Source organism: Leguminivora glycinivorella, chromosome Z (assembly GCF_023078275.1).
Source record: "Leguminivora glycinivorella isolate SPB_JAAS2020 chromosome Z, LegGlyc_1.1, whole genome shotgun sequence".
Lineage (NCBI taxonomy): Eukaryota > Metazoa > Arthropoda > Insecta > Lepidoptera > Tortricidae > Leguminivora > Leguminivora glycinivorella.
In genome coordinates, this window is record NC_062998.1 from 48,799,908 (window position 1) to 48,818,776 (window position 18,869).

General features: G+C 39.3%; 1 protein-coding gene across 1 annotated transcript in view; it reads right to left on the reverse strand.

The window, feature by feature from the left end:
* Window positions 1–883: 883 nt before the first annotated feature.
* LOC125240506 (CUB and sushi domain-containing protein 1) overlaps window positions 884–18,869 on the reverse strand; it is a 72,215-nt gene continuing 54,229 nt past the window's right edge. The window contains exons 11-19 of the mRNA XM_048148398.1: window positions 12,921–13,155; window positions 12,180–12,353; window positions 10,450–10,629; window positions 10,070–10,242; window positions 9,485–9,554; window positions 6,779–6,958; window positions 6,100–6,285; window positions 5,281–5,569; window positions 884–4,765 (exon numbers count right to left, since the gene is read on the reverse strand). Of these exons, the coding sequence (XP_048004355.1) occupies window positions 4,489–4,765; window positions 5,281–5,569; window positions 6,100–6,285; window positions 6,779–6,958; window positions 9,485–9,554; window positions 10,070–10,242; window positions 10,450–10,629; window positions 12,180–12,353; window positions 12,921–13,155 (1,764 nt within the window). The 3' untranslated portion in view covers window positions 884–4,488. The remainder of the gene's footprint in view (window positions 4,766–5,280; window positions 5,570–6,099; window positions 6,286–6,778; window positions 6,959–9,484; window positions 9,555–10,069; window positions 10,243–10,449; window positions 10,630–12,179; window positions 12,354–12,920; window positions 13,156–18,869) is intronic.

Here is an 18,869-nt window from a genome sequence, read left to right on the forward strand (position 1 = left end):
GTTTAAACATAATTTCTATTTAATAAGTCAAAGAGAAAGATATAAAGTAAATGAATTGACCGTCACGTCACTCCTCAGTATTTTATTGTAATTCCATATTAGCAAATCGTTTTGACAGTTCTTAAAAAGAAGCTGATTTGACTAGTAGGAAACTAGCCTATTGCCCAGTTCAGTTATCTGTGGTGATTTTGGCTAGGCCGACAAATATTATCGCCGATTGTACTGAGTACAGTGTACTCCACTGTGAATATGATAATAATGTATATATTTGATAGGATTAGATTATGTTTGTAGGTAGACGACAATTATAAACATTTACGTCATATGTTAAAGCTATCGTTGTCTTCTCAATGTCTTGTCAATTTTATACAATAAACTAATTGGATTTCATTCTAGTTTTTTATTGTTATTTTTTTTACTAAGTTATTACTGGTATACTATACCTAATTGGTATCACCTTTTTTATGTTATTCTGTCTCGTCGACTAGCGACTACCAGTAAGTTCATAATGTGCAGTCACGGACTTGTTGATCCACTTCTAGCTCATTTTATACTGGACACATCATAGCTCTATGCTTAACTATGCGATGTCCAGTATAAAAGGACCTAGAAGTGGATCAAAAATTAAAGTCCGTGACCGTACAGTCGAGTTCAAAAATATGTATGCATTTTTTATCTTATTGCAACGAGTTAAGGTGAATAAATGTACACATAGGTATTTATGAAGTCGACTGTACCTATCTACGTGTGTGATCGTAGAAAAAGTAATACCTATTGTATGCAATTAACGATCTGACTCAAAAAAAGTAATCGTGGTGTCTTTATTAACATATTTTTGTCAGTAGTTAGAGGAAACAGGTTACGTAACGAAATAAAATAAAAATCACATCGAAGACATATATTCAACAAATCCATCTATGCATAATTTCGATTATCCTATAAATATTAACAATGTTTAGGCATGCTTTATACAATTTATTACTAATGAACACTAATTGGAAAGGAAATATAAAGATACATTTTATTAAAAGGTCCTGACAGTGCTGGTTAGCCTTTATCCATATTATGTACAGTCAACCAATTTGAATCTTAGGCCACTGTAGAACCTTTTCACAGTCAACGTCAAAAGTGACTTCTATGGCCAATAATGCACGGTGTTAATACGACAGGGTTCTAGAGTGGCCTAGGATTCTAATTGGTTGACTGTACCTACAGCTTGACAAAAAAAGAGTAGAAACGGTACTATGTTTTTATTATCAAGCAACACTTAGGGCCACTTGCACCACCCGCTTAACTCAAGGTTAGTGGGCTGTCAACTGTAAAATTCCATATAAAATGGTGGGTTAACCACGGGTTAACATCTGTTCTCATACGAAAGTGTCTCAATAGCTGCCTCATGCAAAACGGCTTGCATACACGGTGGCGGCGCCCCTATTCTTTTTTCTAGCCTGTAGAGACTGTAGTTTTCATATTGATGGCGCTTACATTTTTTAGAAACTGAACTTTTTGTGAACAAATAGATATAAACAGAGATATTCAATAATCATTGGATCATTCTCAGTACTAGTTTATTTCTTTGTGAATGAATATATACCTACATGGGGATTTACGTTATAGAATAGGCCTGTGTATATGATCCATTTTATGTTCAAATGTGCCGCTGCAATACGTATTAAATAAATATATTTTATTATTATTATTGCTTAGATATCTATATTATTGATTTCGCAATTCACTGACATACATACATGATTTAAACTACGATAGAGAGGACCTAAAATTTTTTTACAATGCCATAAAAATCGAAACTGCTAATTTCAATTACAGAGGTCTGGTTTGCCTCTTTAAGGGCCACTTGCACCAACAAAAGTGGAGGGTTAACCCTCCATAACAGAGGTAAATTTGGTTCCCCACCGGGGGAAGCTACAGAGATGTCTAAATTATCTAGGTTTCACTGTATTAGACAATTTGGTTTGTAAAGATGTTCGTGCTACAGAATAATTACTTTAAGGCCGATAGTGTACTTAAAGTAGGTATTCTCTATATAATTAAGTTAGATTAAGATCATAATATATATGTAATGAACTATTCATAAGAGCTTGTAATTAGGCCTACATGAATAAAGATATTTTGAATTGAATTATCATATGTTTATCATAGAAATATGATCATAGGCCTGTATGCCTCCCTTTTTCTCCAACGTGAAGAAAAAGGACGGCATGTTGCCTATGGTCATATTTCTATGATAAGCATATGATAGTGGACTATCGGCCTAAAATAATTTTTATATCTAATTAGAAAACCAATTTTTAAGGAACATTGTAACAAGGCCAAAACTAGGTATGTAAGTCTGTACTAAGTAGGTACGTTGTTAAAAAGAAGAAAATAGAGATATTATTCAGGCATCACCATTATAAATATTTATAAATTCCTAGCTTTTTATAGAAAACAAAATAAATAACTATATCCTCCTACGATATCTACTAGCAATTCGACGGGACTGAATTTAAAATATCACACCAGATACTAAAGATTCTTTCTACTAGGTATATAATTATACATATAATTAGGATCACAAATAAATTATGAGAAATCGTTTCGGAAAATCATAAAGATTCTAATTTTGATAATAGACGAATACAATAGGTAGAAAATTTAGTTACCATTTGCTAAGTTGTAACTAAACTAAAGTATAATACCTTATCAAACTAAATTTTGTCTAAAACCTCCGTCTATAAGGTACGTTACCACTTACATACTAAATAATAAAAATGTTCTGTTAATACTTTCGGGTCACATAAAACTAACGATACGAAAATGTGAGCTGAAAGTATGTTGTTAAAGAAAAGAAAATGTTCCACAAGATAAGATTCTGAAGATACAACTTAAGTTAAAAAAAAAAAAGATTCGACTTAAAAGTATAAAAGGAATAATTATTCTACTATTATGCTTTATGGTCCTTACAGTAAAATAACTTTACTTACTACTAAGAAGGCCTAAATTAAATATGTATTTTGGCTATGTAATTAATAGGAAATAATGCAAATTTAGATATCCGACCTATCTAACGTTTTAGTAAGCATGCATTTTGTTCACTGATAGTATTATCTCCATTTTAGTAGCTTAATATAATGAATTAAAATGCAATTTACGATATATATTTAAAACTAATTATAAACATGAATAATTGATAAAATCCAACACTTTTACATCTTTGGTTCGTACCTAGTAAGGGTTGGTGATCACTCCGCCTTCGCTACGCTCGCGCTTTTTAATATTATAGGCTATTTACACAACCGACTGCTGCATTTATATAATACAAAACTAATTATTATCAGAAGAGAATATTGTTCCATGGTCAAACAAACTGAATAGATACCTAAAATAGTTTCGTACAGTGACCTGCAAAAGTGCATGACGAATTTAACAATGAATTCATTCATAATCTCTTCATGTAATTGCGCAGCTCACTGTAGGTACCTACTCTACACAGTCCATCTCTGATGGGCGATTACCATTTCTAGAGGTAATTATTATTTTCATTATATTCTCGTGAATTATTATATGTAGTATGGTGGTCTCGAACTCTTCTTTATATACAGCATGTAAATAAAAATAATAATTATTATGAAGGTATTATTTGAAGAAGCGTTAACTTTTTACATAAAGCAGCCGGGTAAAATTATTACAAACTACAATCAACATCGGTGTAAACCACGTCTACAGAAAATGGTAACCATTACATTTGATTTTATATTATGAACGTAAAAAAATATAAAAATTGTAAATGAAGCTATCACTCGACATGCTCACATTAAACAAAAACAATATCAACCAATTTGCAAATACACTTATTCTTAAATAAAAAGCGACTACGAATTATGACACAAAAACGAGTCAAAACCAAGCGATTTAATGGCTATTTGGTTACCTAAATTCGTGAAAGTATAGCACATAACAACTTTCTTTAACACATAGTAAAACTAGATACCTACATCTAGAAATATACACTGATGATATTTCAACGTTCTTGACACTAGTTTTTAAAGTGAAAAACGCTAAGTAACTAATCATTACATCAGTATGGCTTATATTTAGAGTCCAATTCTAAGCTCGGCAGTAAATCAACATTCCATTTGATATTTGGTTGTTTAAGAATTGGCTCATGATTAAAGATGTGCAGTTAAGTTTTAAAACTCTCGGAATTTCGAAATGGAAAAAGTTCCCAGTTATTCATATGCTTTATACGGGCTTAATATATTATAATAGGTATACCGCGTTATCGGCGAGGTGGTCGCTGTTGTAAAGCGACTCGCAAACGTTGTCAGAAAGCATTTAAACACTCTGAATTTCGAAATGGAAAGGTATTCAAATGTTTCATAAACTGTCCTTTTTTTTAAACACTATTGAATTTCCAAGAGTTTTCTAAGAAAACTGTTCGTCACATCTAAATTAAAATAAATTTAAACCACAACTCTAAGCACGTCTCTAACGCACCGCGACGCCGTTGATAGTGACGACAGCGTTCGGCCCGGTCGGCTCGGGTTCGTACGCCGAGTCGGTGTCGCTTCGTCGGCCGTACGCCGTGTTGTCGGCGAGGTGGTCGCTGTAAGGCGAGTCATACACGTTGTCCGTCACGTGGTCGTAGATGTTCCGGCCGTTGGAGTCGTGCAGTGTGGCGTAGCTCATTACTGCTGCGTTCTGGTCCTCTTTGCGTTCGGCGCCTTCTATGTTCTCCGTGTTTTTTACTGGTGTCGATTTACGGCTGGAAGAAGGTTTAAATATGTAGGTGCTTTTGTTAAACTCAATAGAAATATCGAGGCGTGGTTGGTGTGGCTGCGTTATTTTATCACAGATTCATAATATTAAGAAATTGCAATGATATAATTTAATTTGGTATGCATTCTCTTCGGCCCAGACATAGATGGACTTAAGTAATTCATCACGAAAAGTAAGTATAATATCATTTTTGGTAGTCTAAAGTAGGTAGGGTCTGGCATTGACATTTTTTTTTTGTAAAATCTACGATCGCGACCATACCTACAGCTTGGGATAATCGTCTATTGTGAGAGTGCATGAATATGTGACGTATGATGATATCTTTTAGTAGTATAGATTTTTATTTCTTTTTATTCTAAATATTGTTAATGAGTTTCATTGTTTACATTCTATTAATATGTTTATCTTACTTTTAGTTGTAACTGGTATACTGTGTTCATTAGTGCATTATATAGGGATAACACATTAAGTTTGAAGGTTACTGGGTTAGTTAATACTCACAGTATCAAATAAATAGCTCCCAGCAGCACCAGCAAGAACAGCACAACGCCGCAGCCAATCCCGACGCGAAGCGGCAGCGTGCTGTTCTCTGCCGCCTCGTTATTGGCTATCTCGCAGCTAGGCTCGTCGCCCGACCAATGGCCGTCGTCCAGGCACTTGCGGAGGAAGGGCCCGACGCGCTGGAACTGCGGGAGACAGTGGTACTCTATGGAGCTGCTGAATAGGGTCGAACCGTTCGCTATGATTACGCGGCCGTTGTCGATCGAGCCGGGCGAGTGGCAGTCGATGGCTGAAAACAGAAGAATAAATAGAAATATCAAGTATTTCAAATGTCTTCTAACTCTCTTTTAAGCCAAGGTGGAAGAAAACAAAGAAGACCGCAGCCAAATAGCACTAGACCACATCTGAAGCTGAGTTCAAGTCCTAACATTGGATCCACTAGTCAATGGGACACCATCACTCAAGACAGAGGACTAACAGAGTAACAGAGAACTCAAGTGCGCAAGATGGTGGCGTCCTTTAGGCCGACAGGTCTTATTGTGATTGCCCTTGAGCCGGTATCCTTCTTCGCAGCGGTAGTGGGCCTCACTGATGCTGAGTCCAAGTGTAAACATACACTAGTTAATAGGACACCATCACTCGAGGCAGAGGCTGTCTCTGTTACTCACGTGCGCAATATGGTGGCGTCCCGCTCCACGCTCCTTTAGGCAGACAGGTCCTGCTTTGATTCCCATTAAGCCGGTATCCTCGTTCGCAGCGGTAGTGGGCCTCACTAGTTAATAGAACACTATTACTCAAGACTCTGTCTCTGTTACTCACGTGCGCAAGATGGTGGCGTCCCGCTCCAGGCTCCTTTAGGCAGACAGGTCCTACTCTGATTCCCCTTGAGCCGGTATCCTCGTTCGCAGCGGTAGTGGGCCTCGCCGCCGATGCTGCGGGTCCACGTCTCCACGTGGAGACCGACGCCACCCTTGATTTGGTCGGTGGGGTCTGGGCAAGTTATTTCTGTGGGTGAAAAGGTTTGGTCAGTAATGTGCTTATTTTGTCACTTTTTAGTTAGTTGACGATTCTGGCACATTGGTTGGACGTGCGAATATCGTCTTTAAGTAAGTACATTTTGTTAAAAAACACTATAAGTAAGTACTATCCATTGCTATTCAACGCGGTAACGCGGCGAGTGTAATGGGCACCTTTGCACCAAGGGTTGCGCGGGGAGGCCTCTTCCAGTAGGTTTTCTTTTTTTAAATACTTGATGTAAGTTTTTTAGGTTTTTAGATTTAATTTAGTTTTATTTGTAGGCTAATTGGTACCCATTTTATACGTTAAATTCAATAAATAAACTTTAAAACTTTAAAAAAAAGTACCATATTATGAAAATATGACAAACACATCAGAGATTTATGTATTGGCATGTGTGGGAAGTAAAATCGATAAACGGTGGCAGATCATCCAAATAACAAGTTCGTTCAAAGTTCTATAACTTGTGTCAAGCCCTTACCTTTGCAGACAGGAGCCTCAGAGCTCCAAGTCCCATTGTCCTGGCACAGCCTCCGTGAGACACCGTCCAGTTGCCAGTGCTCATCACATTCGTACAGGGCCGTAGCGCCGTAGTAAGTCGCGTTGGTGGCGAGAGTCACCTTGCCGTTCTCCAGACGACCGGGGTTACCGCAGTCAACATCTGAAGGAAAGAAATAGAAATGTGGGGCTTACAAACTACAACAATAGTCCGAGTTGGTTGTTACTTTCACACTCAAGAAAGGTTACTTCAATCATACGCATGGTTCATGACCCTCAACATTGTTATAAATTATATAATTAACATTATAATTAATATTGTTTTATTGTTGACAATAAGTGACAAGACGTAAACATGATATATGACAGTCATGACATGACATAATGAATGTTCTCTATGATCAAAGATGAGTTATGTACAATGAGGTTGTAACATTCGTCCGCCCTAAAAGATTTAAATGTCCATTTCTTGGATCAGTCGCCGAGGTGGTTTAATGTTACGATGGCTTCGACGCGGAGCCATGGGTGTCGCTGCTGTGGCCATACCAAACTCATTGTGAAGTGAAACACCTGGGGTAACTTCTGTAACTGGTTCAGTTACAACTCTTTGTCCTGGAGATGCCATTACGGATACGTTAGAGTGGGCTTCTTGTACTGGCGTAGAGGACGCGACTGGGACTGGGGCTGTTTGTGATTCTATCTCAGGAGCATTAGGGCTTTCTTCTGGATCAGGAAGACGGGGTCGTATGTGGTCTGCGTGATATCGCTTTTCTACCCCCACTGGCGTATTAATAACATACGAGTATCTATTAGTACGTCGTGAAATTGTAGCAGGCTCCCACCGCGACTGATCCCTGCTTCGCACATAGACAGTGTCACCTGGTCTGTGGTTTGGCGTCTGCTTTGGTTATGATTCCTTCTTCAACCAAACGATCTAGTTCAAGTTCAATATTTTTCTTCATTGAAAATTTAATCGATCTGGCCGGAATGTGTTTTGGTTGTGCATTGGGCTTGACATGTATGTTTACCTGATAATTTTTAACTTTCCCAAGTTTGCCGTCGAAAAGAGTAGAGTGTTTGTCCAACATTTGTTTAAGTGTTATGGATTCCTGTCGAGTTTTCTTAATGGAATAGACTGGTGTAGGAAAGTCCATCTGGAACATCTCGCTCCACTGTAGGCCAAACAACATAGGGTCAGCTGACTTCATTACAACAACAGGAAGTATTTTTTCCTCGTCTTCAATTCGTACGGTAACGTTTGTTAGACCCTTCGCTTTAAGTCTTGTGTTTCCATATGCTCGCAACCCTGGAGCTTTCATAAGCGGAGGTGCTCCGATACGTGCCCAGAATCGAGTACTGATAATTGAATATAGTGAACCAGGGTCCCAGTCCATCGTGCAGGGGGTTTCGTTAATGAAAACGTCAATTTTCTTACTGTCCTTACTTTTCTTTTTGTTTATTTGACATACGACGTCGGTTTCGTCTCCGCTGTCATCTGAGTCTGAAGATTGAGATGAACTGTCCTCATCGTGTTTAAGTTTATGCAACTTGTTTTTCTTGGTATATGTTCCATGTTTGAAATGACGGTTAGGTAAGCATGCTTTGCCTGACTTGATGCAGCAGTCCTCAAAATGGCCTGGTGTGTTGCACCGCTTGCATGTATGTGCTTTGGCAGCACAATGGTTAAGGGAGTGTCTTTCAGGTTCACCGCATCTTAAACATTGATGGGTTTGTAATTTGCGCGGTGACATGTTATGGTCCGGTTGATGGTGTTTTTTAATCTTATTGACTTTGACGTGTATATCTGCATCACTTTCTGCTCTTTCCCGCGACTGTGCAACGCTAAAAATTTGAGCGAAAGTCACTTCTTTCAGTCTACCGTCTTGAGTTTCTTGCAGGTCCGGCCATTTTTGTTTTAGGTCTATCTGTAGTTGTTCGTGGTTAAGCCCGGTTGCAAATCGGTCACGTAGTTGTCTTTCTAATATGTCATCGCTATAACCACAATCTTTACTTATCTCTTTCAGCCTGTTGGCGTAATGTTCCATAGATTCTTTGTCTTTTCTTATACAGTTCCAAAAATCCGTTAATGCTCTGTATCTAGTGCGTTTGATCCTGAATAGGTCGAGTAGTTTGTTTTTAATATCTGCGTATGTACTGCTTTCGAAATGTGGTGTAAGGGCAACTTTTATTTCGTGAAAAGTTTCCGGTGAGAGACAGGTGAATAAAAGTTCCTTCTGTATAACTCGTGCGTCCTCACCCCAAAGTTTGCATTTCGTTTCGAAATAGTCAATAAAATTTTCAACTGCGGTGTCTTCCGGGTTGAATTTGTCGCTTTTAAATCCGTTGTAAACATTGTTCTTGTTACCGTTAGTGTTCGAAGAGCTGGTAGACTCCGTTCCGTTTGTCGTCGGTGTGGGAGTTCTGGCTGCTGCGTCTTGCTGTTGTGTCAGCGACAAGACGTAAACATGATATATGACAGTCATGACATGACATAATTTCACAATTATTATACCATGTCCATGAAATCAGTCCATGAAAACGCGCGATCAAACATAATATCTATTTTATAGCTACTTGACAATCATGCAGTGAGACAGCGTTACATTAGGACCACCCCTGACTACCAGCGAGGTGTCCCGAACAATCTTACCTTTCTGCCATAACTAGGTATAGATATAAAAATACTTACATTGGCACCTTGGAGTGGATCCACTCCACTGGCCACTATCCTCACATGTGGACAGGCTTTCTCCGACAACCTGAAAACAAATAAAAGATGTTTTATCAGCAAATTAAAACTGCAGTAGTCATAGACGGGGGATGTCTAAAGACAGTATTGATAGTGCCTACCTTGTGTCCTCTTTCAGGCACTGGTCCCACCGCGAACTAGTAAGCTATGAGCTATCGGCTACAAAAACGAACAAAAGATAAGCACTCCCGTGTAAATAAAAGAGACACGGCGATGTTTATAGTTACTCGCCCAGCGGTGAGCTATCAATATCGCCGTGTCTCTTTTATTTGCACGGGAGTGACTTATCTTTTGTTCGTTTTTATAGCCGATAGCTCATAGCTTACTAGCTCGCGGTGGGACCAGTGCCTCAGAGCGGTTCTTGCCTAGTGCGTCGATGCGATAGGTGTTGCCGCTGCCTGCGCTGACTGTGGTCGAGGTTTGAATCATAGTGCGGCCGTGCATTCGGCCATCTTCGATTACTGACACAATACTAGCCACTATCGGCTTTGATTTGAGCAGTATCTGAAGACAGTGTCATCTTACCTTGTATCCTCTTTCACAGCGGTATTTGACCAGCGCGCCGATGCGGTAGGTGTTGCCGTTGCCCGCGCTTACGGAGGTCGAGGTTCGAATCATGGTGCGGCCGTGCATGCGATCGTTGCCGGTCACAGACACTATACTGTTCTCGGCCACTATAGGCTCTGGGCAGCGGATTTCTGTGAACAATATTCAAGTTTATACAAATTACTGATAATGTTAGGAGAACTATTTTATTATGACATAGCCCGACCAAACCTAAATAGCGTAACTTGTTGACATTAACCATGGTTATGTTGGTTGCTCTTTTCTCTGGCCGTCTCAGCGCACAGGTCTCGTGGTAGCCTGGTAGCGTTGCTGTCTCTCTCACTCTATATCGCGCTCACCTTCACACCGAGGCGACGAGTCGCTCCACTGTCTGTCGGGCCCGCATTCGCGTCGAACAGGCCCCGCGAGGCGGTAGTTCGTAGTGCACGAGTACTGTATGACGCTGCCGAGATGGGTCGTTCCGTTCAGAAGCTCAGCCGCTCCGTACGGCAATGGAGGCAGTTTTCCGCAGTCTATGTCTGTTGAAATAGAAAATAAAAATTAGCGAATCGTCGTATTATATCTACTTTTAAACTGTATTATAATTTTTTTCAGTACAGATGGTGTTTTTTTTACGCAGAAGTGGTTCATTATATGCCAGGTCGAAACTTCGGAGGACTGGTGAAATTCGAAACTCGTGTCGATTTAAAACACTCCCTCCGGTTTTTCGAACTTCCTTTTTTACGCACTTGTATCGTAATGTACTATTTCAGTACAGATGGTGTTTTTTTTACGCACTAGTGCGAGAAGTGGTTCATTATATGGCAGGTCGAAACTTCGGAGGCTCATCTGTACTGAAAAACGTCGTACGATACACGTGCGTAAAGGAAATTCGTAACTCGTGTTGATTTAAAACACTCCCTTCGATCGTGTTTTAATTTATCGCCACTCGCTTCGAACTTCCTTTTTACGCACTTGTATCGTAATGTACTAATAACAAGTCAGAATAACGAGGCCAAAAATAAGCTGACCCTTTTATTTTATCGTTACATGCAGTTTTGTGTATTACGCAGACATTATGTGGGGAAAAGGGGGCACGTTGTCCGTTATTTCTGTACAAATAAAGCGCTAGTCATATTTATAGGTACAATCGCTGTATCATACAACATAACGAAGGCCACAAAAATACCTAACCCGATCTTAATTGTGGAGACATAAAACCGTGCTACATTTCCAAAAAGCAACTTTTTGTTGCAGGTAACTGACAGACGACTAGGCTACCGAATAATCCTATAAAGTCTATATAAGATTATTACTTAATCCTATAAATAAAGTCTATAGTCTATAAGACGTTATAGCCGTAGGCATGTAGCTAGTAACGTACATTCACATTTCGGTGACTTGCCCGACCATTCCCCGTCTTGCTGACAGACCAGGCTCCTCTCGCCGACTAGTAGGTGGCCAGCTTCGCAGTGGAAGTCGATGGTGGCACGTTATAGCCGTAGGCATGTAGCTAGTAACTTACATTCACATTTCGGTGACTCGCCCGACCATTCCCCGTCTTGCTGACAGACCAGGATCCTCTCGCCGACTAGTAGGTGCCCAGCTTCGCAGTGGAAGTCGATGGTGGCACGTTATAGCCGTAGGCATGTAGCTAGTAACTTACATTCGCATTTCGGTGACTCGCCCGACCATTCCCCGTCTTGCTGACAGACCAGGCTCCTCTCGCCGACTAGTAGATGGCCAGCTTCGCGGTGGAAGTCGATGGTGGCACGTTATAGCCGTAGGCATGTAGCTAGTAACTTACATTCACATTTCGGTGACTCGCCCGACCATTCCCCGTCTTGCTGACAGACCAGGCTCCTCTCGCCGACTAGTAGATGGCCAGCTTCGCGGTGGAAGTCGATGGTGGCACGTTATAGCCGTAGGCATGTAGCTAGTAACTTACATTCACATTTCGGTGACTCGCCCGACCATTCCCCGTCTTGCTGACAGACCAGGCTCCTCTCGCCGACTAGTAGATGGCCAGCTTCGCGGTGGAAGTCGATGGTGGCACGTTATAGCCGTAGGCATGTAGCTAGTAACTTACATTCACATTTCGGTGACTCGCCCGACCATTCCCCGTCTTGCTGACAGACCAGGCTCCTCTCGCCGACTAGTAGATGGCCAGCTTCGCAGTGGAAGTCGATGGTGGAGTGAACGTTATAATCGTAGGCCTCCATGTAACCGCCCGCTGGGACCTCGGGGTCCGCGCAAGTTATCACTGGAATGAAATACGTGTTTATTTTCTTTATTCGGGAAACAAACCAGCACATAATAATACACAAAGTTAAACATAGTTAATAAATCATGGGCCAAACAGATTCCACTTATAAACTAACACACAATTACTATGCTTTGGTACATAGTTAGCAATATTACTCAACCGCAATTATTTTGGCTGTATGTTCGATTAGTAGATATAGTACCTAGTAGGTATTACTAATTATTTATTTTGATTCAAATACGTTACACAGTATGACCGTAAAAACCAAAGCACTGAGTAACTAAAAATGCATAAAAGCAAAACAGATAAACACATAAAAGTAAGAAAAAATGAACACATCACAAATTATCTAGATTTAGGTGATTTAGGTTTAGTTTAGGGGTTATAATAATCTTAAGCCCTCTGCTCTCTTTGAAAAAGCTACGCTTAGAGTAGAGGCGGGTACATCGCGCCTTCACTTTCCGGACCGCAAAAGCTGCCACAGACCCGTAGGTGGAAGTTCCATTCAGCAGTCTAGTAGAAGCGCTTGACCTCAGCCCGTTCATCATTAGGGGCAGTACTCACGTTCGCATGCGGGGATGTCGTGGCTCCACTTCCCATCGCGGTTGCACTGCAGTGTGTCCGCGCCCTGCAGCCAGTAATCCGGCTCGCAGGTAAAAGCCGCCACGGATCCGTAGGTGGTGGTACCGTTGAGTAGTCGGAAGGAGCCGGCGTGGATCTGCGCGGGGGTTCCGCAGTCCACGTACTTGCAGGACGGTGGGGTGCCTGACCATGAACCGCCGAGGGTGCACGTCACGCTCTGAAAAAGGAATAGAATAGAATAGAATAGAATAAACATTTATTCGTGAACACAGGCAAGATAAAATACACATGATAACAACAAGACAGAAAGGAATGAAGTGCCACGAAATGGCCTCATCTCAGTGTGTTGCTGGTGACTTCCAGCGCTGATCTTCCGATGAGACCATCAAGTGACAAATATTTTTGCGTATTTTTATTTTTTATAAGAACAAGTGACATATTTCTTTATTTTTATCAATATCATGATATCACGTCGAAACACATTTAAAAAAATTGTAGGCATCATCAGTGTAGTTATGATAGTATATAATAGGTGGCGCTAAAAAATGGAGGTACGATTCTTAGTATGAAGATTGTAAATCCTATATAAATAATCTTTGCTTTGAACGAATAAGCTCTGGTGCCCTGTGATAGTGGTGCTGCCATGTAACGGTTTCTTTTTACTCCAACCTTTTTTGTATTTTGCGTTTGGTGTTGGCCGATTTGACGATTCAAAAATAGCAAAGTCACTATAAGTGTGCCGTTCAGATTTGAGGAGTTCCGTTCTGACCATCATCAGCAGTTCCACTGCACCAAATGTCCCTGTTCTGGACGTAAGTGCATGCTGTTCTTATAAACCGGCCAAGAGCGTGTCGGGTCACGCTCAGTGTAGGGTTCCGTAGTTTTTCGTATTTTTCTCAAAAACTACTGAACCTATCAAGTTCAAAACAATTTTCCTAGAAAGTCTTTATAAAGTTCTACTATTGTGATTTTTTTCATATTTTTTAAACATATGGTTCAAAAGTTAGAGGGGGGGGGACGCACTTTTTTTTCCTTTAGGAGCGATTATTTCCGAAAATATTAATATTATCAAAAAACGATCTTAGTAAACCCTTATTCATTTTTAAATACCTATCCAACAATATATCACACGTTGGGGTTGGAATGAAAAAAAATATCAGCCCCCACTTTACATGTAGGGGGGGTACCCTAATAAAACATTTTTTTCCATTTTTTATTTTTGCACTTTGTTGGCGTGATTGATATACATATTGGTACCAAATTTCAGCTTTCTAGTGCTTACGGTTACTGAGATTATCCGCGGACGGACGGACGGACGGACGGACAGACAGACATGGCGAAACTATAAGGGTTCCTAGTTGACTACGGAACCCTAAAAAATGAAGCTTATGTAGCTTCCGTTTTCATATTTGTGAGTGTGCACGGAAAAACGTCCCACTTTGTCGATTGCTGTAAGGCCGCTGTGTCAGTTTATTCATATAAATATATAAGTAAATCTCACCTTAATGGTAACCGACAACGTGGGACGTTTTACTAAACACACTCACATTTCGTACCTACTTAGATTTTGTATGGAGACCGCCGCTATTAAACGGCACAGCTTTCCTAGGAAACGCGAGTTTAACGTTAAAGATGTTGATTGGAGCGCGGGGGTGGATATTGCTCAGGGGGGTTACCATGACGTACTAAAGACATTCAGTTTAGGTTGAGAGAAAGGGACACAGCTATAGCAGTTACATAGCTCCGTTCCTCTCTCTCAACCTAAACTGAACGGCTTTAGCACGTCATGGTAACCCCCCTGTATGTTTAAGTAAACATTTATTTTTCGAGGGTTTAGGTGCGGTATGATTTCTTGTATTTGACTTTGTTATGGATTACCTTATCCATACTAATACTATAAATGGGAAAGTGTGTGTGTCTGTTTGTTTGTCCGTCTTTCACTGCAAAACGGAGCGATGACTGGACGTGATTTTTTAAGTGCAGATAGTTGAAGGGATGGAGAGTGCCATAGGCTACTTTTTGTCTCTTTCTATTACCCCTCTTCCCTAAAACGGGGGACGGAAGTTTGTATGGAACATTTCGCAATTTTTGAATTTCACGCGAGCTAAAATGCGGGCAAAAGCCAGTAACTTAAATAACAACAAAAATTTAAGTAGGCACCTAAACAAAACTACAATTTTTGATCAGTTTTATTTACTGACTTTTACCACATGCAACTAAAATACTTATACGCGATATATCGAGTTGCTTTATTATCACAGAGTTACTACGAAATCACCACATACTTAATGATGCATAAGGTAACGGACCCAATCATGGACAGTTTAAGAAAAAAAATCGCGTGTTTTTGATATTTCTCTGATAAATGTAAAAATTAGGGATGTACCGACTATTGATTTGGCCGACTAGGCCGAAAATGCTACCGAACATAATGTTCGACTAAAATCACCAGATTTTTTAATCATTAAATTAAAAATGAATGTTAAATCCTATCTTTTACATTTCAAGCGTATTGCAGAATAGATACTCCTATTGGTTTCTTCATAGTTAACAAATTAAAACGGTGTTTTTTCTCCAATCATGGACGGCAGTTCTCCAGTAATGGATCCCCCATTATGGACAGTGAAATAAGTTTAAAATTGTACTTTTAAAGCCAACTGATACTCAATGAGTCAATTTTATATGCCTAAATAAAATTAGTTCAGGTTATTTTAACATAGGATTGTTTCTTGTAAATTTTGGTTTTGTAAATTGTTCCTTGTCCATCATAGGAGGTACGCAGTTTTTGGGTTCCAGTAATGGACACTCGCAAAATAACGCTATTTCTTTATATCTTTGGAGCAACAAACTAGTAGGTTTTATACCTTATCTCATGCTCAATACAGTAAGTAAAACTCATTCAAGTTTACACCGAGTATTATTTTTTTATTATTTTATACATGAACTCAAATCTCTTAGCAACATTACTATAAGAATTCGTCTTGATATTTTTTTCAGTAAACTGGTGAATTATACCATGCCGCCAAATCCTTCAGATATAACCGAATTAATTGAAACTTCAAAATAAAACAGCTCTACAACTCTAGTTTATGGTACATTGCCGTCAGTTTTTAGAAACTAATTTTAGATACTTATTTTTAAGGATTTGTGTTTTTTTGTCCATAATGGCATCACCGTCCATTATAGGGTATTTTACATTACATATACCTATTGCATTTATTCATAAACAGTTAGAGATTTTGACCTAAATGTCAGAGTCGTTGTAATCGATACCGCAACTAAGCGAGGTCGCCCCAAAGCGCGGTTACAGAATCGATCAAATCAAAGTAATAACCTAACCACAAAATTACAATTTTGAAAACCCCCGACCCCGACATAGTGGACCGATTTTCATAAACCATTGCTAAGAACACTCCCGACTAACTCAGCTTTCAAACAAAAAAAACTAAATCGAAATCGGTTCATCCGTTCGGGAGCTACGATGCCACAGACAGACACACAAACAGACACACACACACACACACACACACACACACACACACAGACAGACATACAGACAGACAAACAGACAGACAGACAGACAGACAGACAGACAGACAGACAGACAAACATACAGACAGACAGACAGACACGTCAAACTTATAACACCCCTTCGTTTTTGCGTCGGGGGTTAAAAAATTACCAGAGGGCGATTTTTGAATCTCGCATACGGGATTTTGTCACTAAAATATCGGTTGAAAACGGTGACTTGCTTATAATAAAATTTTCAGTGACAATTTTCTGAATTCGAACGCGTGAGACTCAAAAATCGGTCCGCTGCACCCCAAAACAGTTCGCTTTCATTCAATGTTGCGTTTAATTACAGTATTAATTAGTGCAAAAACAAATTACCGACATTCCGCACTTCGTTAAGCACATTTAAGGGGACAGCGGAGCAAGGCTTTTAACATACGTAGGTCATCACGCAAATTAGGCGCAATGAGGTCGAGTTGCGGAAAGCAAGCCCGCGTCTTTCTATGCTGAATTTACACCTGCACGTTTTGAAACAAAGGTATATGCAAGAAAGAGATGCAGATATATTCCACTCACTCTTACGCATAGTTCCGTCTTAAAACTTGCAGCAATAACAGACCGGTCTTTCAGAATATATTTCCCAATAGGTTCGGGAAAACGGTATTCGTGATGGAAACCTAGCCAATTTAACAACAATTTAAAGATCAATTTTACTTATTTTATGAGTTGTAACATTATTAGTTTCATATAGGTTTTTATTTTAGGATGTTTTTAAGTCATTTGTTTATAGGGTGCATTGGGGTAATTTCGAAAGTCGTCTAATTTCGAAAGTCACATGAAAATCACCATTATATCTATCGTATTAAGATTCCCCTTTCGAAATTACCCGAGCTTTTCTGTACTTCGAAATTACCCCAAATACACCCTAGTTCAAAAGACTAGATAATGATTTAAGGTATAATTATTTATAAGGAACCGGAAAGCAAATAATAAAACATATAACTACGTAAGACAAATTGAGTCTAAGAAAAATAGTACCTACCTAGGAATCATAAAGAAACATTTTATTCATGATTGATTCTCGGGTAGATTTGCACTAATGTTAATATGACAATTTTAACACATATCAAGTAAAGAATATGGCCCCGGCAAGGCCAAAGGTCGCAGGTTCGAGTCCTGCCGGAGGTGTGAATTTTTCCATTTTTCCTTTACAACATACAACATACAATCACGCCTGTATCCCATGAAGGGGTAGGCAGAGCACATGAAACTACTCAAGTTAAAAATTAATTTAAAAATATGTAAAGAATATGGGTCAAATTGTCAAAACTGAGGTACATTTTAATCCTGTGTAGAGAGACGGCAGTCATGCAGCATGACTACACATTTTACTTTGACAGTTATTCTCTATTTACTTGATTCTATTTGCGAACAATTTTAGCGTTATTTAGTCATGCGTAAATAGAAACATCGTGCAATATGCACACATTCACGTTACATTTTTAAAGTTTATAGCAGGGACATAAGTAAGGGGGAGTTTAAGGGGGTTCAACCACCTCCCACTTACATTTTTATTCTATATTATAGTCCGTTGGACTCGAACCTTCCCCCTCTCCCACTTGAACTTTCCATATCTACGTGCTTGATTTATAGTTATAGCAATTTATTAAAATCAATTACCAATCTTTATTAAAATCAAAATTGATAGAGCGCTTTAAAATCGGAATCACTGAAATAGTACATTTCGATACAAGTGCGAAAAAGAGGAAGTTCGAAACGAGTGGCGATAAATTAAAACACGACCGAAGGGAGTGTTTTAAATCGACACGAGTTACGAATTTCCTTTTCGCACGTGTATCGAACGACGTTTTTCAGTACAGATGAGCGTCCGAAGTTTCGACCTGGCATATAATGAACAACTTCTCAAACTAGTGCGTAAAAAACGACCATCTGTACTGAAAAATATTTTTCACTACACCAACTGGTAAAGGCTTACTTTGCTATTCGCAAACAGATGCAAAATTGCATTTTATCCACAAGAGTGCAAAAGTGTTTTTATTCAAATTTTAACTTGATGTCCTAAGCTGGCTGGTAGAATTTATGAATGTATGAATTTATTTATAGTAAGTATTTTGTTCGTGTTGGTGCGATGAAAAATTTTGTTTTTCACTCGGTGGCAAAGTTTAGAATAGAATAGAATAGAATTTTTATTGATCTCATGTTGGTGTACAGATCTTAAACTAGGTACAGTCAACCAATTGAAACCCTAGGCCACTCTACAACCATGTCAAAATGACAAGCAGTAAGAGATTTCTTACAATCTGATTTATAACGTCACTATGACATAGTTCTACCGTGGCCTAGGGTTCCAATTGGTTGACTGTACAATGGTTACATAGCAACATGATACTCTACAGG